General features: G+C 37.7%; 1 protein-coding gene across 1 annotated transcript in view; it reads right to left on the bottom strand.

Annotated features, from left to right (window-relative positions):
* Positions 1-26,860, bottom strand: part of WDR70 (WD repeat domain 70) — a 305,807-nt gene that overhangs the window by 101,616 nt on the left and 177,331 nt on the right. Inside the window, exon 10 of the mRNA XM_025923710.2 lies at positions 12,237-12,411. Within this exon, the coding sequence (XP_025779495.2) occupies positions 12,237-12,411 (175 nt within the window). The remainder of the gene's footprint in view (positions 1-12,236; positions 12,412-26,860) is intronic.

Raw genomic sequence — 26,860 nt, 5'->3', positions numbered from 1 at the left:
ACAGAAAAGGTTTGTAAAGGTAGAGAGGGAACAGAAAAAAAATTATTAGCAAACAATCCACTGTTTTAGGCAAGGTTGCCCTCCTAAGGGTAACAAGAGGGGTCTATCAGTAGTCTTCCTGATGCTGACCAGAAAATTTCCTTGTTGACTGGTTTAAGGTTACATTCTTGGGGGCTTGAAACTAGAATTGGGTGAGGTATTAAGTCTGGGTTTACTGACTTGGAGCCTTAATCTAAGTGACACCGTTTTGGGCCTGTGGTTTTCTTTCTAACATAGAACATAACTCTTTAAAAAGGCATAATTTAAAATAATGTGGGGAAAAAAAAATTACCTTTACATTAAATTTTACCCATTTGTCAATCTAGCTTCAAAAAAATCTCCAAAATCCAAACATTACCTCTACCTACCACTACCACCCTGGTCCGGGAAATTATCTGGACCTCTGCAACATCCAGCCTCAAACAGTCCCCTCACTTCTACCTTTCTCCCCTTATGGTTATTCTCCATGCAAAATGGCCTGAGTGATTGCCAGAGGGGAGAGGGTGGAGGAGGGATGGGTCAAACAGAATGGTATAAAGGATATTAACAGGTACAAATTTCCAGTTATAAAATAAATAAGTCACGGAGATGAAAAGTACAGCATAGGGAAGATAGTCAATAACATTGTTTGGTGACAGATGGTAACTACACCTATCGTGGTGAGCACTGAGTAATGTATAGGACTGCTGTTACGCTGAGACTAGTGTAACACTGTATATGAATTATGCTTGAATTTTTAGAAAGTAGCCAGAGTGATTCTTTTAAAAATACAGCGTGGATCATGTCATTCCCAAAATCCATCTAATGGCTTCCCATTACCCTAGAGGAGTATTCAAACACCTTCACATAGCTTGCAAGGCCCTTTTAACCTGACAGCCACCCACCCCAAACCTCTCCCCGACTCTTATTCACTCTTCCCTAGAAAGGAAGCTTGTGCATTAATCTGACCTGTGATCGTGGGAAAAATTAATTGACAATGCTTGGCTTGGCTCTTTGCTTTTCCTTCTTGGGTCCAAGCTGACCTTAAGGAGTAATTCTCCTCTGCTTTTCCATGCCCAGAGTCGTCCTGGGGCTAGCCTGGCTCACTTCAGTGTGGATGAGACTGGGTGGGCAATTCTGTCTAATTCTAGGAGTTAGTCAGCGGACACTCCAGGCTGTTATCCTCCTCCATCCTCTATAACAAAGGTGGATTCTGGGCCTTCATCTGTCATGCTTTGGTGATCAGTCTTATTTCTTAATTTGTGTAAAACTCGTGTAGGGAAGAAGGGTGCTAATTATTAGGACTACTAAAATACCCAATTTGCCGTAATAAACACATGCAAGGCACACACACCTTCCATGTGAGTGCAGAAAAGAATCTAGAAATGTTCATCTCTGCGTGGAGTGGTTACAGGTAACTCATTTTCTTCATATGAGTTTCCATTGTGGGTATTTTTTTTTTTTTAACGTTTATTTATTTTTGAGACAGAGAGAGACAGAGCATGAACGGGGAGGGTCAGAGAGAGAGGGAGACACAGAATGGGAAGCAGGCTCCAGGCTCTGAGCCATCAGCCCAGAGCCCGATGCGGGGCTCGAACTCACGGACCGTGAGATCGTGACCTGAGCCGAAGTCGATGCTCAACCGACGGAGCCACCCAGGCGCCCCCCATTGTGGGTATTTTTACAAATAACTATAGATTACTTTTATAATCAGGAAAAAAAAACAGCCAAATTAACTTTCTTTGGGAACCATTAAATAGGGCAAAGCTTGGTATCAGGTTTTCTGAGGAAATCATGTGTTAGATAGACGTCTAATGAAATTGAAAAGAGTTACAAAATAACTGCCTCTAATCATGATTACCTGCCATGCCGATAAAAATGCCTTACTTTTTGACAGATATTTCATAATTATTTTCAGTTTACTATTCTGATTAAATTCAAGTCACCAGACAGTGACAAAAACTACATTATTCTCTTGAATCTGTATAGCCCATCTGGTCTATTTGTTCAGAGTAATGAAAATGTAAGGTTATACTAACTGCTTAGTTATAATATTTATATATTTGACCCCATAACAGCAGCTCTTATTCACATATTTTAAACTAGAGGTTTCTGGTTCCTGACCAATTTCCATTTTTTTCTGTCCTAATGATCAATATATATCCACAAATATTAATATTTGTTTTTACTCCTACCACGTTTAGGAGAAAATTCTAATTCTTCTAGTTAAAATTCTAATTCTCTTAGTTTAAGTTAAAATGTCTTAAGAACATTTATAATCTTTATAAGAAAAATGCTTATGTTAATTTAAGTTTAATTTTTCTTCCGGCTTCCCTGGGCAACTTTGATCAGTATATGATCATCTAAACCTAAGAATTTTTTCATACATTGTTTTCATCAGTTACATTTTCTTCTTTCTGATGGACAAAGATGTACACACATACATACAATGGAATATCGCTTGGCAATCAAAAAGAATGAAATCTTGGGGTGCCTACGTGGCTTAGTCGGTTAAGTTTCTGACTTTAGCTCAGATCATGATCTCACAGTTCATGAGTTCGCGCCCCATATTGGGCTATGTGCTGACAGCTCAGGGCCTGGAGCCTACTTTGGATTCTGTGTCTCCCTCTCTCTCTCTCTGCCCCTCCCCAACTCATGCTTTCTCTCTCTCTCTCGCTCTTGCTCTCAAAAATAAACATTTAAAAAAAATTTTTAAAAGAATGAAATTTTGCCATTTGCAACAACACGGATAGAACTAGAGTATATTATGCTAAGCAAAATAAGTCAGAGAAAGACAAATACCATATGATTTCACTTATATGTGGAATTTAAGAAACAAAACAGATGAACATAGGGGAAGGGAAGGAAAAATAAGATAAAATCAGAGAGGGAGGCAAACCATAAGAGACAATTCAATACAGAGAAAAGACTGAGGGTTGCTGGAAAGGAGGTGGGAGAGAGGATGGGCTAAATGGGTGATGGGCATTAATGAGGGCACTTGTTGGGATAAATACTGGGTGTTATATATAAGTGATAAATCACTAAATTCTACTCCTTAAACCAACACTACACTGTGTGTTAACTAACTTGAATTAAAATTTTAAAAACAAAAAACAAAAAACAAAAACAAAACAAATACATTTTCTTCCTTCTGTATGTTAATGTCTATTCATCAAGGCAGGGTATCAGTTTTGCCTTTTTCAGGATACTGCACAAGATGTACATTTCAAAATTAGAGTGTGAAAGTAAGGATGTTTAGAATAAAATTTACATATCCAGGGTATAAGTAAATTAAACCCTTGAAATTTAATTCAGCAAATATTTATCAAATCCCTACCACTGGTACAGGTTCTTGAATCAACTGCCTGGGATGAAATCTCAGTTCTGCCACTTACTAACTGTAATCTTGGTAGGCAACTTAATCTCTTTGTGTCTTGTTTCCTCGAATCTGCAAAGTGATGATAGTAACAGTACTTATATCACAGGAATGCTATAAGGATTAAATGGAATATTACATGTAGAGGGTTTAAAATACCATCTACCCCACAGGAAGCACTCAGTAATTGCTATTAAAGTAATCATGGGGGGAGGGAGGAGAAACATAGCTCTATGTGAAGATATTCCCCTTATCTCAGCTTTACCCGGAATAGTAGTCTAACAACCACCCCCCTCCAAAAGTAATTCTTTATCATTCTGTCGGGGTGAGGGGAAGAGAGGGAAGAACAGTGATCTGGTTGCACACGAGAGAGAAGGGAACCACAGGTTAAATCAGTTTGTCTTTTATAGGCTTCTCCCACCACGGCTAAGGTTTCAGCTTTCTCTTGTTGGCTAAGTCAGTTACCATTCATGAATCTGTTTCCAGCTTCCAAAAGTGTCTTGAGTTCTCTTTTCTGCTGTCATCTCCCCCCTAATTCTTTTGGTCCATGAGGGTTTATGCTTTTACAAATGCCTTTTCTGTCATTTTAGTGGGGTTTCAAGAGGGAGCAGAGCTGAATGTGTTTAATTTATCCTGGTTAACTGAAAGTCTTAAATTCAATTGCTCTGTTATTCCTGACCTCAAAAAACAAGGACAATAATCATTTCTTTTAAAAGAAAATCTTTTAACTTTTTTCAAAAGCCAGTTATTTTCTCATTTGAAAAATGTTGCTTCCAACAGTATATGACATTTTCCAAAAGCACTGTAAGTAAAACCTTTCAGCTTTCATTAAAATAATTGACAAATTAGAACTTAACTTCAGGGCCTGCAAGTAATTTTGCACAGTTTTGATGGTTATTTGTGCTTTGAGTCTTTTGAAAAGTAAACTTTGAGAAATATGTATGTTTAAAACACTACAGGACAATCTGTATGTCACATGTTTTCTCTCGAGTGTTTATTTAAAAAGGTAATCATACTTCATATATCTACTCAGGCACACTAACCAGTGGGTATATAACATTCTTATTAATTGATGGTGACTGTATTTTCATACGTTAAATGACTGGCTGTAACAGGGATCTCTAGGGATCTAGAGATCTACATTCTCATCTTTTTAAGCCATACCTTCAGTCACCAAGGAATTCGTTAAAATCGTGACACCTTGACAGTCAGATAGCATCCTGAGATCTAACTTTACCATTCTACAAAAACGGCTGACTAGGAGCTAAAGAGAAAAAGGAAGAAGAAGACCAATAGTTATTAAGAACCTGTTATGTCCAAGTCCTATTCTGGGTACTTTATATATGTTACCTAATATAATCCTCAAAATAGTCTGACAAGGTACGGATCATGCTTTCATTTCATGAATAAGAAAAACGAGGTACAGAATCCTTAGGAAATTCGGGACTGATAGAGAGAAAGACCCAAGTAATATATAATGTAATTCATGTCTCAGGTGTCATTTACAAATGAGCTACAGAAGTATGCAGCAGACATTCAGTTGTCCACATCATTTTAGACTCCCGGTATTAGACCTAATGAAGACATAAAACTCTGTATTTGAATTTCTAACAATGCTCTTTACATTTTTTTTCAGAGATACAGCATTTTTTCTCAAAGTAAGATATCAGAAACTTTTTCTAAATAATTTGCTTTTTTTTTTTTTAATTTTTTTTTTCAACGTTTATTTATTTTTGGGACAGAGAGAGACAGAGCATGAACAGGGGAGGGGCAGAGAGAGAGGGAGACACAGAATCGGAAACAGGCTCCAGGCTCTGAGCCATCAGCCCAGAGCCCGACGCGGGGCTCGAACTCACGGACCGCGAGATCGTGACCTGGCTGAAGTCGGACGCTTAACCAACTGCGCCACCCAGGCGCCCCAATAATTTGCTTTTTAAAAATTGTTTAAAACTACCGCTTTTCCCTCTATAATGTACTTTGCTCCCCCATATAGTCAATGTTTTGCTGCTTTAACTTGAACTGATATTCGCTAAAAGCTGTGAATCACTGTTAAATGGCCAGTCTTTGTGGAAAGAAGGGAGAAGACACCTGGAGGAAGGCATGAACCTGGACTACAAGCACAGTGTTGGCCACTGGAAGTCATGTTTAACTCATGAAAGTTCTGATGACATCACTATGAAAAAGATAAATGACACTCAAAGAGTACAGAGAAATCCAAATCTCAAAAAGCTCTCCATACATTATCCCCAAGGTTGATAGCTAAAGTGGTACATCACAAAAATTAAAAAACAAGACTAAAAACAACTGTTTTGGCTAGAAGAGTCTCGAAGGGAAATCTTTGAATGAAATGAGTTACATTTGTAAGTGATAATAAATGATAAGTAACTATGTAATGAAATGTTTTTCCAAAGCAGTTATGTGACACTAAAATCACACAAGAAATGACAATTTTGTCATAAAACAAGATTGGAAATAAGGACAAAATACTATACACTAAAAATATTTCAAAGCATTATTCTTTTTAAAATCTCCAAAATCTGCAATATCAACTCTATTTATGGAAGTCTGAGTTGTCCTAATGGTATAAATGAGAAAGATGAGGTAAACATTAAGAACTCCCCTTCATAAGCATCTGGAGGACTCAGTCAGTTAGGCCTCCAACTCTTGTTTTCAGCTCAGGTCATGATCTTGCTGTTTCATGGGTTCGAGCCCTGCATTGGGCTCTGTGCTGGCAGCACAGGGCCTGCTTGGGATTCTCTCTCTCTCTCCCTCTCTCTGCCCCTCCCTTACTCACATTGCCTGTCTCAAAATAAATAAATAAATAAACAAAAAAAACCTCTTCTTCATAAAATTCTTCCTTCACACCAATAGATTTTCTTAGTATACATACTTAGAGGTAATTCTGAAACTGAGAGTAACTAGTGCTTTTCTTTTCAGTGGTTATGACAGCTTCATAAGAATGTACAAAAAACAGGGAGATAAAAAAAAAACCCTCCTTAAAAAAATTACTACAGAATGTAGTTAACAAATAGTATGAGATTTTGGCCTGAACTTGTTTACATGAGATGTGAGAGAAGAAGGATCAAAGCCTCATTATGGAAATTAAATAGAAAATACTATGAAAAGCAAATTTTTAAATCTCAGAAATTACCTATAAATTATAAGGCGCAGCATATAGGGTCCAATAGTGAGGAATGACTTCTGTGAGACTTCAAGCAACTTCAAGGTACCCAGGGACTCAAGTGCCAGCCCTCCCACAAAACACTCTGCTTATTCTGCTTTATTTTCCTTGTGGTACTTATCATTACCTGAAATTAGCTTGAAAAGATTCAAAACGTTTTGAGAAATAACAATCTCAAAAGAGACTTTCAGTGTGACTGCTTTGACAAAGAAGAGCCCTTGTTAGGTTGTTTAGTAAAATAACAGCATCATTACTCTGCAATCCCAACAGATCATAGTGGTTTCCTAAATTCCACACCTCCCAGAGGTACTGACTAGGAGTACCTACCGTGACCCTCTTAGCTTTCCCTAACTCTTGCCTATTCTGGCCACTATACAAGGAAGCATCTAGTTATAAATTGTCTTAAAGATTATTCTCTTCTTTACAAACTACTTATAGGTTTAAATTTCTTTTGTCTCATTCTCAATGAGGTGTATTTAGGTACTCCAAAATACCAGGTGAATGTTCTCGATCTAAACAGCTAGCTAGCTAGAGATACAGAGATATGGAGAAAAGCACAAAAGGATACATGACACATAATTTAAGAGCCTTATGGGGTAGAGATAGAAAAATGAGAGCAAAGAAGTTATTAATAAAAAATAATAAATTTTTTTGATAAGTATGTGTTTCATGTGTGTAAAATTATGATCCCATTTAAATAAAGAAATTAGAGCTATCTCTATTTGCTAACAAGGTTTGAATTTGCAAAAAGCAAATTAGAGCTACATCTATTCACTTACAAGGTTGCCCATGCAATGCTTACAAGTAAAAAAAGCAAATTGCAAATTCTCTATATATATAAAAACAAAATCTTTTAATGAATGTTTATACACACAAATAAGGGGAAAGATGAAAAAGGATATACATCAGCCTGAGCTTAACATGGGTTATCTGATGGTGATTGGAGATTTAAAGATGTGTAGTGCACTGGAGTTAAGCCACTACTAGTGACTTTGCTTCCTGTATTCTCTTTTACACCTGTTCTTTTCCGCACTAGGAGCTTCAGTTGTCCAGAAACTTCTCTCCCAATGTCATTACTAGTTCTTGCCTTAGCCTTCTCTGATCCACACCAACCATTCAGTAGGATGGCTGGGAGTGTGGGCACTAATCAGCCACAGAGCTGGAGAAATGTCTCTGCAATATCTCTTAGGCTTGAGGCTTTCCTGGTAAGGGGTTGTAGTACATGGCCATTTTCCCAAAAGGCACAGCCCTAGAATCTGGGCAGGGGTTGCAGGCCAAAGGAGAAGTAAGAGGCAATAAGGTGGAGAGTATGTCAGGCTGCTGCTGACAGTACCCTACTGGCAAACAAAACAACTTCAAATACTATTCCTTCCCATCACCTGTGTCTACAGAAGGCAAAAATAAACAAATATCATGGTACCCATTTTTCTGCCAAAAGCTTAGTTTATAAATAGTGATTGCAATTAAGTAAATACAGCATGTTCTTTTAGTAAAGACTCTAGCATATTGTAGATTCTTAATAGATATTAAAGAATAGCAATACTGCTTTGAGAAAAATATGTCCAAAGAATTTGGTATGTGTTTTTGTATGAACAGAAGAAGTCATTAAATATTCATAAGACCATACAATGCTGGAATATTTTAAAAGTCAGAAATTAAACTTGAAAAGTAATTTTTTAATTAAAAAAAAAAGAAATTGTACTTGAAAGCCATGCAGTTTAAATTTTTTTTTTTTTAACGTTTATTTATTTTTGAGACAGAGAGAGACAGAGCATGAACGGGGGAGGGTCAGAGAGAGGAAGACACAGAATCTGAAACAGGCTCCAGGCTCTGAGCTGTCAGCACAGAACCCGACGCGGGGCTCCAACTCAGGGACCGCGAGATCATGACCTGAGCCAAAGTCGGCCGCTTAACCGACTGAGCCACCCAGGCGCCCCAGCCATGCACTTTTTAAAAAGCCACCTATGTTAATATAGACTATATATTTATACATCATTAAAGATATACCAAAATTTACCTCAATATATTTCTCCCCTATCCTTTCTCTATCTCTCATTGTAGCTTCATATAAATAGAATAGCTTCTTTATGTGCTATTTTTAAATGTCTTCTTAGAAATGAATTGAAAACCTTATTTCTTACCTTTCCGGAATACATTCATTCACCCATTCATTCAAGAAATCATAATTGAAGATCTACTGTATACTAGGTATTGTTCTTTGCTCTTGGAATACAGCAGGGAGCAAAGTAGACAATAATCCTTTCCTTCGTGAAACCAATATCCTACTGGAGGCAAACAGCCAACAAACAAGCATGTAAAAGATACAGTAGAGTGTGTCAGATGGTGATCAGCATGATGGAAGAAAATAAGAGGGATAGAGAGCACCACTGGTGGGAAAAAGGCTGCAATTTTACGTAGGGTGGAGTCAAGGAAGGCCTTGCTGAGACGAGAAAATGTGAGCAAAGGACTAAAAGACGTGAAGGGAGAAAGCCACACGAACATGTAGGAGAAGCATGTTGAAGGCTGAGAGGGCTTCTGCAGATGCTGAAACCAAGTCAGGGAGTGTGCTGTTAACTGTCCAATGTCACCATGCACTATTCTGCACCTCCCTCACCTTACTCCAACCATGTGCTGGCCTTCTTGCCGCTGCTCAGACACATGCCGATGAGTGGGGGCTGAGGGACCATGGAGGCAGTGCAGACCTGTAGAAGCTCCTCTGAAAAGTCCTTCTTCCCAAACTGGCAGGCCGTTATCACATGACTGAAAGGGATGCTGGGCAAACAAACACTCTTCCTGAGCACCACTGTCCAACAGAACTTTCTGTACTGATGGGGATGTTCTTTATCTGCGCTGTTCAATGAGCAGCACATGACTAGACACACATGGCTACCTGGCATTTGAGAAGTGCTATGTGACTAAGGAACTGAAATTTTAATTGTAAATTTTCCCTTATTTAAATTAAAATAGTCAAATGTGGCTAGTGGCTACCATACCGGCCAACATAATTCTAGAGGTAGGTCTTGAGAACACAGGAATTGCTCACTAACAGATACTTCTAAAAGAAGAAATATTTCATTTAATTTGCTAAAATTCCAGTTAGTCTAATGAGAATTCAATGAATAAATAGGGCAATTGTGATAGCTTTACTTAATTGTCCCAAAACACACACATGTATTAACCACTATTTACCATGTAATTCTCTGGCTACTGCATGGAAAAACTACTGCTAGTAGGTTTTTTTACCTCAGCTTTAGTGTTTCCCTGTGGGTAATTTATTATTGCTTAATAATTAAGAAATTTTGTAAAATTCTGTGGTTTTTAAAATATTTACTTATTTTGGCGAGAGTGCAAGCAGGGGAGGGGCAGAGAGGGAAACACAGGATCCAACCAGGGCTCTGCACTGATAGTGCTGACAGCAGAGAGCCCGATGTGGGGCTTGAACTCATGAACCGTGAGACCATGATCTGAATTGAAATCTGGCACTCAACTGACTGAGACACTCAGGTGTCCCAGTAAAATTCTGTTCTTTTCTTTCTTTTTTTTATTTTTTTAGTGTTTATTCATATTTGAGACAGAGACAGCATGAGCAGGGGAGGGGCGGAAAAGGGAGACACAGAATCTGAAGCAGGTTCCAGGCTCCAAGCTGTCAGCACAGAGCCTGACGTGGGGCTTGAACTCATGAACCACGAGATCATGACCTGAGTTGAAGATGGATGCTCAACAAACTGAGCCACCCAGGCACCCCTAAAATTCTGTTCTTAAATCAAGTTGTGTTTCCTCGCTAGCAAGTTTTTTCTTCTCAATTTGATTTGTCTTTAGGTGAGATATATTTACATGCTAATGTAAAACTATGAATAAATGTAACAAAGGGGATGTAGTATCATAAGCTATAATACCTTCATGTACTCTTTAATTGTAACAAAATAGAATCAAAGACTACAATTAAGCAAAATACCTTAAAAGATTTGGGGGGGGGGGTCATAAATTGACATTTAAATAGCTTTGCTTTTTACAAAAATGGAAACAAAAGATATTATTTATTTCACATGATATACAAGGCCAATCTTTAAAAACTATCCATGGGACGCCTGGGTGGCTCAGTCGGTTAAGCGTCTGACCTTGGCTCAGGGTGTGATCTCACAGTCCGTGTGTTCGAGCCCTGTTTCGGGCTCTCTGCTGACAGCTCAGAGCCTGGAGCCTGCTTCGGATTCTGTGTCTCCTTCTCTCTCTGCCCCTCCCCTGCTTGCACTCTGTCCCTCTTTCTCAAAAAATAAAACAGCATTAAAAAAATTTTTTTTAAACTATCCTCAACTTTATTAAAATATATGGGTTCTAAGAGAAAGGCACACATATATACATATGTTTAGTATGCATTACACTAAACACACCACTGTTAAAGCTACACAAAAAAAACCTCACGTCTGAGAACTTCTGTTTAATCCAACAGCACCCAGAGACGATGAAAGCCAGTTACTAAAAAATTTATTGCTTGGTTAAAACTCAGTTTACAATTCAAAGGATTTCTAAAATCTCTGTGCTGTTATGAAGCTTTATGGGGTTTACAATGGAGATGAAAACAGAAATAAAAAGATCTGACAAACAGAAAATGCCAAAGATATTTCTAGCATTATCAACATGGATTCTTTTTTCCCTATCATTACTTTTTACCTTATTCCAAGACAACTAAATTTAACTCATCTGCCTAAAAAAGACAACTATGTTTCCTAGGATCCCTTTCAAAATGTAAATGTCTGATAGGTAATTTTGTTTGAAAGAATATTATTTTTATAATTTTTAAAAGAGCTACAATAAAAATTCCCCAGGGCAGGAATTTTTTTATGATCTGCTATGCCCAGTGCCTACAATAGTGCCTACCATATAGTAGATACTTAATATATACTTATTGATTTAATAATTTTATCAGAATCTTTTATTAAAATAAATATAACCAAATAGTATTATAATATTAGTGTAGATTTTCATTTTAACACTTATCAAAAAATCTTGTTTTACCATCTCTACATACAACAAAATCCTTTCTAAAGCTTATTGGTAATTCTCAGAATTAGCCAAAGACTTTCACATATTTCATAGAATTTTTTACACAGAATTCTGTGATCCCTTTCAATTCCAAAATTTATTTATTCTAATAATGATCTGAAACTGTAAAGGAATATCTGAAATCTATTTAAATAGAATGTCATGGAATCTTAAAAACAAAATATTATTTAAATTACTACAAAAATAATTGCAAATCCACTGATGGGCCATCCCAGACATTTCCTGGTTTTCTTAAATCTTTTATATAGTATTTTCTAGTTCTCTGCTCGGTCTTGTTTTATATTACTGTCAAACCCTTCACTTTCAAAATCAAGTACACTGAGACACCAAATAGTAAAACTGCACTACGCTTTTTACATTTTATACCAAAAGATCTACTTTATTTTAAAAGCAAAATCTAATACACATTGGAAAATACTGAGCTGGAATGTTTGCTGAAATGCTGTTTACTGAAAATGTCCCAATGTTTTATCAACTAACACTGAAGTTTAAATTAGGGCTAAACTCAGGAAACTGACCTTCATAATATTTTAACATGATGTTTGTCTTTATAAGGTAGTTTTCTTCTAAGAAGAGCGGACTTAAATGTCCTAGACTTACAGTCAAATTTCGGTCCCAGATCTGTATGCTTCCATTCTGGCAGGCAGCTGCTATAAGGTTTCCATCTCTACTATATGTGCACGTTGTGGGAATTACTTTTTTACCCTGCACCGTCCGTGGTTTAAACACACTTCTTTGCTTCCTTGGATTTTCAACTTCCCATGTCCTCACAGTCCTAAAAACAATAAAGAGATTTTCATTTACAAAAAAGAAAGGAGTTTAAAATTCAGAAGAGCTCATAAAGACCACTTCACCTTGTAAGCATATAAATCTAATAATTATTTTAAAATAAAAGGAACACTGTAAAACAGTCTCCATTTATAAATGAGGTTACTCACTGAAATAAAGTGAACCATCTGAATCATACTGTCTTCAAATCAAACAGCAAGTAGCAAATTCTACTTCGAAGCTATCAGAGTTATAAGTTCTAACCCTCTACAACAGTGGCCTCCAAACAACTCTAACTCTACACTCTGATCGTAAAACTGTTGAATGTACACCCCCTATATACACACATTAATTTCTCAATTACTTACATGTGTTAATGTACCGTTATATAACACATTCCAGAAAACACACTGAAAAAATAAGTCACTGAAAAAAGAATGATGTCCCTCTCTAGGGCCCAGGAAAAGATATCATGCCTCTGAGGGAGAAGCAGAAACAAAATTGTTTGCCCTGGGTTTTCAACAAGTAACGAGAAACAGCAGTCCAAGGCTGGGGGAGGTATGGAGTACCCTCCTGCTCAAAGTCCTAGGCAAAGAAGCACTGCCACTAAGGAAGACTAAAACAAAATCCTTATGACCCGGGGGGGGGGGGGGGGGAAATCCCATAAAATACAGAACAACAAAGATGAGTTCAGCAACTACTTGGCAGAAACTATCCAAGCCATAGCACTATGGAACAACATCTCTAAATTTCTAGAAGAAAAAAAAAAGTCAATCTAATATTCTACAGGCCGTGAAAATATATTTCACAAATAAGGTAAAATAAAGACGTTTTCATGAGTGAAAGCTAAGACAATTCATTTCCTTCAAATATATATTACAAGAAATGTTAAAGGAAGTTCTTCAGGAAGAACAACTATGAGACAAATGGAAATGTGAATCTATACAAAGGAAGAGTGCCACAAATGGTAAAAATGAATAAAAATGTAAAAGATATTTTTAAAAATGTTTAAAGCTCTTTAAAAGATAAATGAGGGGCGCCTGGGTGGCACAGTCGGTTAAGCGTCCGACTTCAGCCAGGTCACGATCTCGCGGTCCGGGAGTTTGAGCCCCGCGTCGGGCTCTGGGCTGATGGCTCAGAGCCTGGAGCCTGTTTCCGATTCTGTGTCTCCCTCTCTCTCTGCCCCTCCCCCGTTCATGCTCTGTCTCTCTCTGTCCCAAAAATAAATAAAACGTTGAAAAAAAAAATTTTTTAAAAAATAAATAAATAAATAAAATAAAAGATAAATGACTGAGGTAAAACAATGTATTGCAAGGTTTATAGCATATGTTTAAGTAAAATATAGGTCAACAATAGCAGAAAGGTTGGAAAGAAGATATGGTACTATACTTGCAATGTATAGTATTATTTGAAGAGAAACTTTGATACATTAAAGATATATATTACAAAGTCTAGAGCAATTGCTAACATATTTTTATAATGAATATGTAATAATAGACATAAAATGGAAATGAAACAAAAACAGGAAGAGATAATAAGAACCATGAGATAAATATAAAACAAACAGCAACATGGTAAGTTCAAATCCAATCTCACAAATAATTACATTAATTAGAAACTGCATTAATTATAAATTATCTAAAAACTCCAATTAAAAGATAAAAATGGGGGGCGCCTGGGTGGCGCAGTCAGTTAAGCGTCCGACTTCAGCCAGGTCACGATCTTGCGGTCCGGGAGTTCGAGCCCCACATCAGGTTCTGGGCTGATGGCTCAGAGCCTGGAGCCTGTTTCCGATTCTGTGTCTCTCTCTGCCCCTCCCCATTCATGCTCTGTCTCTCTCTGTCCCAAAAATAAATAAACGTTGAAAAAAAAAATTTTTTTTAAAAAGATAAAAATGGTCACATTGGATTAGATAAAAGCAAGACTCAGCAGATTCTATCTTTTAAAAATACACAAAAATGTTTAAATATGAAGACTTAGATAGGTTGTAGTAGTAAAAGGATGGGGAAAAATGTGCCTGGGGAACATAACCAAAAGAAAGACGGAATAACTATATTAATGTCCAATAAAGTATCAAAACAAGGAATAAAACTAGAGAGAAAGAGGAAAATTTCCCAATGATAAAGAGTCAATTGATCAAGAAAACATAACAATTCTAAATGCTTATGCCACTAATAACAGAGTTTCAAAATATGAAAGCAAACTTGACAGAAATAAAAGTAAATATAGCAAATCCATATTCATAGTTGTATACCTCAACATTCCTCTCTCAGTGACTGATAGAACCAGCAGACTCTTCCTTGCTTCCCCAAAAATCAGTAAGGATTCAGAAGACCTCAAAACCAATGCCAAACAAGCTGAGCTAACTGACATTTATATAACACTTCACCCAACAACAAATGAATGTGCATTCTTTTCAGGTGCACACTGAACACACTCTGGGCCATAAAACAAATATAAACACACTAAAAATGACCAAAATCATAAAAAAGTATGTACACCATCAAAAATAAAATTATATAAGCAATCAATAACAGAAATGTATCTGAAAATATATCTTTTCCAAAACATTTAGAAATTAAGAAATACAATTGTAAATAATCCATGGGTCAAAGAAAAAAAATCACAAGGGATAGTAGAAAAACTGAATCCAATAAATATGAAAATACAATATATCAAAATTCATGGTGGGGCGCCTGGGTGGCTCAGTCGATTCAGCATCCAACTTCAGCTCAGGTCACCAACTCACGAATCGTGAGTTCGAGCCCTGCATCTGACTCTGTGTTGACAGCTCAGAGCCTGAAGCCTGCTTTGGATTCTGTGTCTCCTTCTCTCTCTGTTGCTCCCTTGCTTTCTCTCTCCCTCTCTCTCTCAAAAATAAAGGTTAAAAACAAAATAAAAAAAAAATTCATGGTATTCAGCTAAAATAGAACACAGAAGAAAAATATAGTATTAACTGTATACATTAAGAAAAAAGAAAGGCCTCAAAATAATGATCTAAGATTCAACCTTCAGAAACTTGAAAAAAGAGAGAAAATTAAATCTAAAGCAAATAAAAGGAAGGATATAATAAAAATGAAAGTACAAATGAATAAAATAGAAAACAGAGAAATCAAAAGCTGGTTCCTTGAGATGATCAATAAAATTAATAAACCTTAAGCTGGATTAATGAAAAAAAAAAAAAACAAAAATTGGAGACAATATCAAACATCAATATTTTGAATGAAAGAGAAGATATCACCATAAAGCTCAACAACATTAAAAGGACAATAAGGGAATTTCATGAATGAATTTATATACATACATTTGATAATTTAGATGGACAAATTTTCTTGAAAGACACTAACTACCAAAGTTTACTCAATTAAGAAATAAATAACTGGAATATTCCTCTATGATTAAAAAGCTGAATACATAGTTAAAAATCTTCCCACCAAGAAAACTCTAGATGGCTTCGCTACTGACTTCTACCAAACATTTAAGAAAGAAGTAATACCAACTCTATACAAACTCTTCCAGAACACAGAACAGGAAACACTTCCCAACACTCATTCAATAAGGCCCACACTACACTGATGCCAAAACCAAAGTCACTACAAGAAAACTATGGTTCTGGGGTGCCTGGGGTGGCTCAGTCAGTTAAGCCTCCGACTCCAGTTCAGGTCATGATCTCACTGTTCGTGAGTTCGAGCCCCGCGTAGAGCTCTGTGCTGACAGCTCAGAGCCCGAGGCTGCTCCCTCTGCCCCTCCCCCATTTGTGCTCTCTCTCTCAAAAATAATAAACATTAAAAACAATTTAAAAAAAGAAGAAGAAGAAAACTATCGTTCCATATTCCAATAAACATAAGACACAAAAATCCTTAACAAAGTATCAGTAAACTCAAAGTAGCAGTGTATAAACATAATAATGTACCATGATTAAGTGGTATTTAAACCAGGAATGCAAAGAAATGAAAGGAATGAAAATTAAACAATATAATGTACCATAAAAGATATATGATCATCTCAATCCATGCAAAATAAACCATTTGACAAAAAAATCCAACATTCATTCATAATAAAAACTCTCCACATACTAGGAAGAGGATGGAACTTCCTCAGCCTGATTGAGGACATCTACGAAAAACTTACAAGTAATATACACAGTAATGAAGAATGGCTGAATGCTTTCCTCTTATGGTTGAGAACAAAGCAATGATAATCAAACTCTCACCATGTCTTTATACTGGAGTTGCCAGCTAGGGCAATAAGGTGAATAAAAGAAATTAAAAGCTTATAGACTAGAAAGAAGAAATAAAACTATCTTTATTAAGAAACCACATGATCATATACATAGAAAAACCCATGAATCTATAAAAATGCTACTAGAACTAATAGTGAGTTTAGCAAAGTCACAGGATACTAGGTCAATAATCAATTTTATTTCCATTGACTAGCAAAAATTAGATGTTGAGATTATGAAAATAATACCATTGATAACAGTATGAATACACATAGAACCTGACAAAATATGTGTAGCTTCTGTACACTGAAAACCATAAAATGTTTCTGACAGAAAGTAAAGAAGACCTACATATATGAGAAGACATATTGTATTCATGGATCAGTAGAGTCAATATTGTTAGGATTTCAATTCTCCCCTAGTTAATCTTTAGATTCAACACAAGTTCAAAGTTCTAGCAGAGTTTTTTTGAGATAGAAATTGGGTAGGGTAATTCCAAAACTTATATGGAAATACAAACAACTTGGAACAGCCTGTAAAATTTTGAAAAAAGAACAGAACTGGGTAGGGAAGATGGCGGCGTAGGAGGACGCTGGGCTCACCGCGCGTCCTGCTGATCACTTAGATTCCACCTACACCTGCCTAAATAACCCAGAAAACCACCAGAGGATTAGCAGAACAGAGTCGCCGGAGCCAAGCACAGACGAGAGGCCCACGGAAGAGGGTAGGAAGGGCGGCGAGGCGGTGCGCGCTCCACGGACTGGCGGGAGGGAGCCGGGGCGGAGGGGCGGCTCACCGGCCAAGCAGAGCCCCCGAGTCTGGCTTGCAAAAAGCGGAGGGGCCTGACGGACTGTGTTCCGACAGCAAGCGCGACTTAGCGTCTGGGAGGTCATAAGTTAACAGCTCTGCTCGGAAAGCGGGAAGGCTGGAGGACAAAGGGAAGGAGAGCTGCTGAGCCCCCTGACGACAGAGCTCAGTTTGGTGGGGAACAAAGGCGCTCGCCAGCGCCATCTCCCCCGCCCATCCCCCAGCCAAAATCCCAAAGAGAACCAGTTCCTGCGCCAGGGAAACTGCTCGCTCCGCCCAAACACCCAACTCTGCGCTTCTGCGGAGCCAAACCTCTGGCAGCAGATCTGACTCCCTCCTGCTGCCACAGGGCCCCTCCTGAAGTGGATCACCTAAGGAGAAGCAAGCTAAGCCTGCCCCTCCTGCCCCTGTGCACCTTGCCTACCCACCCCAGCTAAGACGCCAGATCCCCAGCATCACAAGCCTGGCAGTGTGCAAGTAGCCCAGACAGACCACCCCACCCCACAGTGAATCCCGCCCCTAGGAGAGGGGAAGAGAAGGCACGCACCAGTCTGACTGTGGCCCCAGCGGTGGGCTCGGGGCAGACATCAGGTCTGACTGCGGCTCCGCCCACCAACTCCAGTTATACACCACAGCACAGGGGAAGTGCCCTGCAGGTCCTCACCACGCCAGGGACTATCCAAAATGACCAAGCGGAAGAATTCCCCTCAGAAGAATCTCCAGGAAATAACAACAGCTAATGAGCTGATCAAAAAGGATTTAAATAATATAACAGAAAGTGAATTTAGAATAATAGTCATAAAATTAATCGCTGGGCTTGAAAACAGTATAGCTGACAGCAGAGAATCTCTTGCTACAGAGATCAAGGGACTAAGGAACAGTCACGAGGAGCTGAAAAACACTTTAAACGAAATGCATAACAAAATGGAAACCACCACGGCTCGGATTGAAGAGGCAGAGGAGAGAATAGGTGAACTAGAAGATAAAGTTATGGAAAAAGAGGAAGCTGAGAAAAAGAGAGATAAAAAAATCCAGGAGTATGAGGGGAAAATTAGAGAACTAAGTGATACACTAAAAAGAAATAATCTACGCATAATTGGTATCCCAGAGGAGGAAGAGAGAGGGAAAGGTGCTGAAGGGGTACTTGAAGAAATAATAGCTGAGAACTTCCCTGAACTGGGGAAGGAAAAAGGCATTGAAATCCAAGAGGCACAGAGAACTCCCTTCAGACGTAACTTGAATCGATCTTCTGCACGACATATCATAGTGAAACTGGCAAAATACAAGGATAAAGAGAAAATTCTGAAAGCAGCAAGGGGTAAACGTGCCCTCACATATAAAGGGAGACCTATAAGACTCGTGACTGATCTCTCTTTTGAAACTTGGCAGGCCAGAAAGAATTGGCACGAGATTTTCAGTGTGCTAGACAGAAAAAATATGCAGCCGAGAATCCTTTATCCAGCAAGTCTGTCATTTAGAATCGAAGGAGAGATAAAGGTCTTCCCAAACAAACAAAAACTGAAGGAATTTGTCACCACTAAACCAGCCCTCCAAGAGATCCTAAGGGGGACCCTGTGAGACAAAGTACCAGAGACATCACTACAAGCATAAAACATACAGACATCACAATGACTCTAAACCCGTATCTTTCTATAATAACACTGAATGTAAATGGATTAAATGCGCCAACCAAAAGACATAGGGTATCAGAATGGATAAAAAAACAAGACCCATCTATTTGCTGTCTACAAGAGACTCATTTTAGACCTGAGGACACCTTTAGATTGAGAGTGAGGGGATGGAGATCTATGTATCATGCTACTGGAAGCCAAAAGAAAGCTGGAGTAGCCATCCTTATATCAGACAAACTAGACTTTAAATTAAAGGCTGTAACAAGAGATGAAGAAGGACATTATATAATAGTGACAGGGTCTATCCATCAGGAAGAGCTAACAATTATAAATGTCTATGCGCCGAATACCGGAGCGCCCAAATATATAAAACAATTACTCACAAACATAAGCAACCTTATTGATAAGAATGTGGTAATTGCAGGGGACTTTAACACCCCACTTACAGAAATGGATAGATCATCTAGACGCACGGTCAATAAAGAAACAAGGGCCCTGAATGAGACATTGGATCAGATGGACTTGACAGATATATTTAGAACTCTGCATCCCAAAGCAACAGAATATACTTTCTTCTCGAGTGCACATGGAACATTCTCCAAGATAGATCATATACTGGGTCACAAAACAGCCCTTCATAAGTATACAAAAATTGAGATCATACCATGCATACTTTCAGACCACAATGCTATGAAGCTTGAAATCAATCACAGAAAAAAGTCTGGAAAACCTCCAAAAGCATGGAGGTTAAAGAACACCCTACTAACGAATGAGTGGGTCAACCAGGCAATTCGAGAAGAAATTAAAAAATATATGGAAACAAACGAAAATGAAAATACAACAATCCAAACGCTTTGGGATGCAGCAAAGGCAGTCCTGAGAGGAAAATACATTGCAATCCAGGCCTATCTCAAGAAACAAGAAAAATCCCAAATACAAAATCTAACAGCACACCTAAAGGAAATAGAAGCAGAACAGCAAAGGCAGCCTAAACCCAGCAGAAGAAGAGAAATAATAAAGATCAGAGCAGAAATAAACAATATAGAATCTAAAAAAACTGTAGAGCAGATCAACGAAACCAAGAGTTGGTTTTTTGAAAAAATAAACAAAATTGACAAACCTCTAGCCAGGCTTCTCAAAAAGAAAAGGGAGATGACCTAAATAGATAAAATCATGAATGAAAATGGAATTATTACAACCAATCCCTCAGAGATACAAACAATTATCAGGGAATACTATGAAAAATTATATGCCAACAAATTGGACAACCTGGAAGAAATGGACAAATTCCTGAACACCCACACTCTTCCAAAACTCAATCAGGAGGAAACAGAAAGCTTGAACAGACCCATAACCAGCGAAGAAATTGAATCAGTCATCAAAAATCTCCCAACAAATAAGAGTCCAGGACCAGATGGCTTCCCAGGGGAGTTCTACCAGACGTTTAAAGCAGAGATAATACCTATCCTTCTCAAGCTATTCCAAGAAATAGAAAGGGAAGGAAAACTTCCAGACTCATTCTATGAAGCCAGTATTACTTTGATTCCTAAACCAGACAGAGACCCAGTAAAAAAAGAGAACTACAGGCCAATATCCCTGATGAATATGGATGCAAAAATTCTCAATAAGATACTAGCAAATCGAATTCAATGGCATATAAAAAGAATTATTCACCATGATCAAGTGGGATTCATTCCTGGGATGCAGGGCTGGTTCCACATTCGCAAATCAATCAACGTGATACATCACATTAACAAAAAAAAAGAGAAAAACCATATGATCCTGTCAATCGATGCAGAAAAGGCCTTTGACAAAATCCAGCACCCTTTCTTAATAAAAACTCTTGAGAAAGTCGGGATAGAAGGAACATACTTAAAGATCATAAAAGCCATTTATGAAAAGCCCACAGCTAACATCATCCTCAATGGGGAAAAACTGAGAGCTTTTTCCCTGAGATCAGGAACACGACAGGGATGCCCACTCTCACCGCTGTTGTTTAACATAGTGCTGGAAGTTCTAGCATCAGCAATCAGACAACAAAAGGAAATCAAAGGCGTCAAAATTGGCAAAGATGAAGTCAAGCTTTCGCTCTTTGCAGATGACATGATATTATACATGGAAAATCCGATAGACTCCACCAAAAGTCTGCTAGAACTGATACATGAATTCAGCAAAGTTGCAGGATACAAAATCAATGTACAGAAATCAGTTGCATTCTTATACACTAACAATGAAGCAACAGAAAGACAAATAAAGAAACTGATCCCATTCACAATTGCACCAAGAAGCATAAAATACCTAGGAATAAATCTAACCAAAGATGTAAAGGATCTGTATGCTGAAAACTATAGAAAGCTTATGAAGGTAATTGAAGAAGATTTAAAGAAATGGAAAGACATTCCCTGCTCATGGATTGGAAGAATAAATATTATCAAAATGTCAATACTACCCAAAGCTATCTACACATTCAATGCAATCCCAATCAAAATTGCACCAGCATTCTTCTCGAAACTAGAACAAGCAATCCTAAAATTCATATGGAACCACAAAAGGCCCCGAATAGCCAAAGTAATTTTGAAGAAGAAGACCAAAGCAGGAGGCATCACAATCCCAGACTTTAGCCTCTACTACAAAGCTGTCATCATCAAGACAGCATGGTATTGGCACAAAAACAGACACATAGACCAATGGAATAGAATAGAAACCCCAGAACTAGACCCACAAACGTGTGGTCAACTAATCTTTGACAAAGCAGGGAAGAACATCCAATGGAAAAAAGACAGTCTCTTTAACAAATGGTGCTGGGAGAACTGGACAGCAACATGCAGAAGGTTGAAACTAGACCACTTTCTCACACCATTCACAAAAATAAACTCAAAATGGATAAAGGACCTGAATGTGAGACAGGAAACCATCAAAACCTTAGAGGAGAAAGCAGGAAAAGACCTCTCTGACCTCAGCCGTAGCAATCTCTTACTCGACACATCCCCAAAGGCAAGGGAATTAAAAGCAAAAGTGAATTACTGGGACCTTATGAAGATAAAAAGCTTCTGCACAGCAAAGGAAACAACCAACAAAACTAAAAGGCAACCAACGGAATGGGAAAAGATATTTGCAAATGACATATCGGACAAAGGGCTAGTATCCAAAATCTATAAAGAGCTCACCAAACTCCACACCCGAAAAGCAAATAACCCAGCGAAGAAATGGGCAGAAAACATGAATAGACACTTCTCTAAAGAAGACATCCGGATGGCCAACAGGCACATGAAAAGATGTTCAGCGTCGCTCCTTATCAGGGAAATACAAATCAAAACCACACTCAGGTATCACCTCACGCCAGTCAGAGTGGCCAAAATGAACAAATCAGGAGACTATAGATGCTGGAGAGGATGTGGAGAAACGGGAACCCTCTTGCACTGTTGGTGGGAATGCAAATTGGTGCAGCCGCTCTGGAAAGCAGTGTGGAGGTTCCTCAGAAAATTAAAAATAGACCTACCCTATGACCCAGCAATAGCACTGCTAGGAATTTATCCAAGGGACACAGGAGTACTGATGCATAGGGGCACTTGTACCCCAATGTTCATAGCAGCACTCTCAACAATAGCCAAATTATGGAAAGAGCCTAAATGTCCATCAACTGATGAATGGATAAAGAAATTGTGGTTTATATACACAATGGAGTACTATGTGGCAATGAGAAAAAATGAAATATGGCCTTTTGTAGCAACGTGGATGGACCTGGAGAGTGTGATGCTAAGTGAAATAAGCCATACAGAGAAAGACAGATACCATATGGTTTCACTCTTATGTGGATCCTGAGAAACTTAAGAGAAACCCATGGGGGAGGGGAACAAAAAAAAAAAAAAAAAAGAGGTTAGAGTGGGAGAGAGCCAAAGCATAAGAGACTGTTGAGAACTGAGAACAAACTAAGGGTTGATGGGGGGTGGGAGGGAGGAGAGGGTGGGTGATGGGTACTGAGGAGGGCACCTTTTGGGATGAGCACTGGGTGTTGTATGGAAACCAATTTGACAATAAATTTCATATATAAATAAAAAAAAAACAAACAATAAAAAAAAAAAAGAAAAAAGAACAAAACTAGGGAATTCACTCTACCCGGGTTTCCATATTATAACATCCCACATTATAACACCAACCATATAAGTTGTAATTACACATATTAACATCTATTCCTTCTACAAGAAGAGCTACTTAGGAGCAAGCTCACTCTCTCTGTCTTTCGATCTTTTAAAATTTTTGTATGCCTAGGGTCTGCACCATCTCTTGAACATAATAGGATCAAACACATATTGGGTCCTCAATAAATGTTTGTTGAAGAATAAAAGAAATTCACTGCCTATCTAGGCATTTTAGACATCAACTTTATTGAGGTATAACCAATATACAATAAATACAATTCATTTTTAAGTGTATAGATTTCAAATAGGCAGCATTTTTTGTCAAATATTTATGATTTATGCCAAATTAGAGTCTGAGGTTTTTTAAAAATAACTTTTGCATATCCTTCCCCTAAGATTTGCTTGGGAATTTAATTGATTGCTTAACATTACCAAACCCTAGTTTACAGAGCTGTCAAACCCAGTGCCTGACCTAAGATTGAACTGACTACATTCTAGGAATTAATGACTAGCAGAATGTAAGTTCAATTAGGAGTCTGGAAACAGTACACACAGAAACATCAGAAAGGCACCTTGGAATTCCAGGATTTAAAGCAACCTATTGGGGAGCCAGGAGACTAGAAGCCATCAACAGTGTGACAGACACTGCTAGCAGCATACTCCAATATCCATTCTCTTTTCTTCTCAGTTAAAGTCTGTATTTCCCACCCTCTCTTGCAGCTAGATGTGATGAAATGTAGAAACAAAGCTTTGACCACTGCAGTGTAAATGGAAGGGTAGCATAGGACTTTGGGAAAGTCTCAAAAAGAACGTTGCAGACCTTTCTTCAACTCTTCTTGTTTACTCCTTCCTCTGCCAGCAATCTGGACATGATGCTGGGCTCAAGCAGCAGCTTATCAGGGCAACAAAATAGCAGGCACCCTGGTCCTTGATGACACCATGGCCATGAAACCAATTCTAGAGTACCTATGTCTACTACATCTAGACTTGTGTTTCTGAGAGCAAGAGAGAGAAAGAAAGATAAAGTTTACTGGGGTATAATATGCTCACAATGAAATTCATCTGTTTAAATATACAGTTCTGTGAGTTTTGACAAATGTGTAATTTTTTTAAATGTTTATTTTTGAGAGAGAGCTGGGGAGGGGCGAAGAGAGGGAGACAGAGGATCTGAAGCAAGCTCTGTGCTGAGAGCAGAGAGACCAACGTGGGGCTTGAACTCACGAACCCCAGGATCATGACCTGAGCCAAAGTCAGATGCTTAACCAACTAACCCACCCAGGTGCCCTAATAAATGCATAGTTCTATCACTCCAAAAACTCTCCCTTGTGTTGCCTCTTTATAGACCATCCCTTCCTCTCCCAGCTTTAACCCTTGGCAACTACTGACCTGTTTTGCCTTTTCCACTATTATATAATGGGAATCACACTGCATGTAACCTCTGAGTCTGGCTTTCTTAATTTAGCATAATGTATTTGAGTTTTATATACATCTCAGTAGGGGAGCCCGGGTGGCTCAGTTGGTTAGGCATCTGACTCTTGGTTTCGGCTCAGGTCATGATGTCACGATTCATGGCATCAAGCCACATGATGGACTCTGTGCTGACGGCACGGAGCAGGCTTGGGATTCTTTCTCTCTCCATCTCTACCCCTCCCCCATTTGCATGGCCTCTGTTTTTCTCAAAATAAATAAACATATATATATATATATATATATATATGTATATATATACATAATATATTTTTATATATTAAATCTATATAGTATATTCTATATATATAATGTATGTATATATATCTCAGTAGTCCATTCCTTTTTGCTAATGAATAACATTCCACTATATGGATATACCACATTTTGTTTATTCATTTACCTAATAAAGGTTATTGGGTTGTTTCCAGTTTGAGGTGATTATGAATAAAGCCTCTGTAAGTATTCATGCATCGTTTTTTATTGTTTCTTTGTTTTTGTTTTGTAAAAATAAGTTTTCATATCTCTTGGCTAAATACAATACCTAGAAATGTGATTGTTGATCATATGTAAGTATATGTTTAACTGTGTAAGAAACTACTAAGCTGTTTTTCAAAGTGGCTGTTTCATTTTGGATTCCCACCAGCAGTACATGAGACCTCTAACTGCCCCATACAAAAATATGATCAGTTGGTTTTTATAAGACAGTCCAATAGGTGGGGCTTGGTATTTTGATTTTAATTTACATTCCCTATATGATTAATGATATTGAGGATCTTTCATTGTATTATTTGCCATCCATTTCTCTTCTTTGGTGAAGTGTCTCTAAATCTTTGGCCCATTTAAAATTTTTGTTGTTTAAATAGCCAAATTGTGGAAAGAGCCTAAATGTCCATCAACTGATGAATGGATAAAGAAATTGTGGTTTATATACACAATGGAATACTACGTGGCAATGAGAAAGAATGAAATATGGCCTTTTGTAGCAACGTGGATGGAACTGGACAGTGTGATGCTAAGTGAAATAAGCCATACAGAGAAAGACAGATACCATATGGTTTCACTCTTACATGGATCCTGAGAAACTTAACAGAAACCCATGGGTGAGGGGAAGGGAAAAAAAAAAAAAAGAGGTTAGAGTGGGAGAGAGCCAAAGCATAAGAGACTGTTAAAAACTGAGAACAAACTGAGGGTTGATGGGGGGTGGGAGGGAGGGGAGGGTGGGTGATGGGTATTGAGGAGGGCACCTTTTGGGATGAGCACTGGGTGTTGTATGGAAACCAATTTGACAATAAATTTCATATATTGAAAAAAATAAAAATAAAAAAATAAACATTAAAAATTTTTTTAATAAAAAAAAATAAAATTTTTGTTTATTTCCTTATTATTGTATTTTGAGAGTTATGTTTTCTTCTAGAAATTTTATACTTTAAAGTTTTACAACTAGGTCTATGATTTATTAAAATTACTTTTCATACCTGGTACGAAGGTTCATTTATATGTGTCTGTTTGTATATGTATGCATACACACATATATATAAATATGTATACATATATATGGATATCGAATTGTTCCAGCACCATTTATATCTGAGAATTATAAAACCTTACCCCCTACTGAAAGCATTCTGTATAGCTTGACTCTTATCTCATTTCGCTATGCTTCCCATAGTTAACATGGACAAAAAGTTGCGAAATACCTCGTGTGTCTTTTCTTTCTACCCTTGGCTTTGCAACAGTGGAGATAAACTATGATCATTTCTCTTTTTTTATAACTGAACATCTCCAAAAGTCAGATGCTACTTTAAAATCATGATATAAAAGACCCCACACAAGTATAAAATATCATTATCATTATCTGGCTTGTTTAAAAATTTTCAACTCTAAAAACTGGGATAACAATACTAACAATAAAGGGATTAAATGAGATAAGGGATGTAAATGTGTCTAGGAGAGTACTTGGAACACAGTAGACACTCAATAAATACTAGTTCCTTTCTGCTCTTTCCTCAGACTATAAATAAAATATTAAAGCTAATAAAACCAACAACTAAGTATTTCCATTTGTTTCAGTGGTATATTAACACATTAAGCTAGTTATCAAAGTAACAATGAAAAAAAAAGCAACTAACCTAACATATAGAAGTGTGAAATACAATTAACATAGCATCTGATAGTGACTAATTATAC

This window comes from Puma concolor, chromosome A1, assembly GCF_028749965.1.
Source record: "Puma concolor isolate L17-30 chromosome A1, mPumCon1.1.hap2, whole genome shotgun sequence".
NCBI lineage: Eukaryota > Metazoa > Chordata > Mammalia > Carnivora > Felidae > Puma > Puma concolor.
The sequence above is the reverse complement of the archived record's forward strand: the minus strand, read 5'-3'. Positions and strand labels throughout refer to the sequence as shown.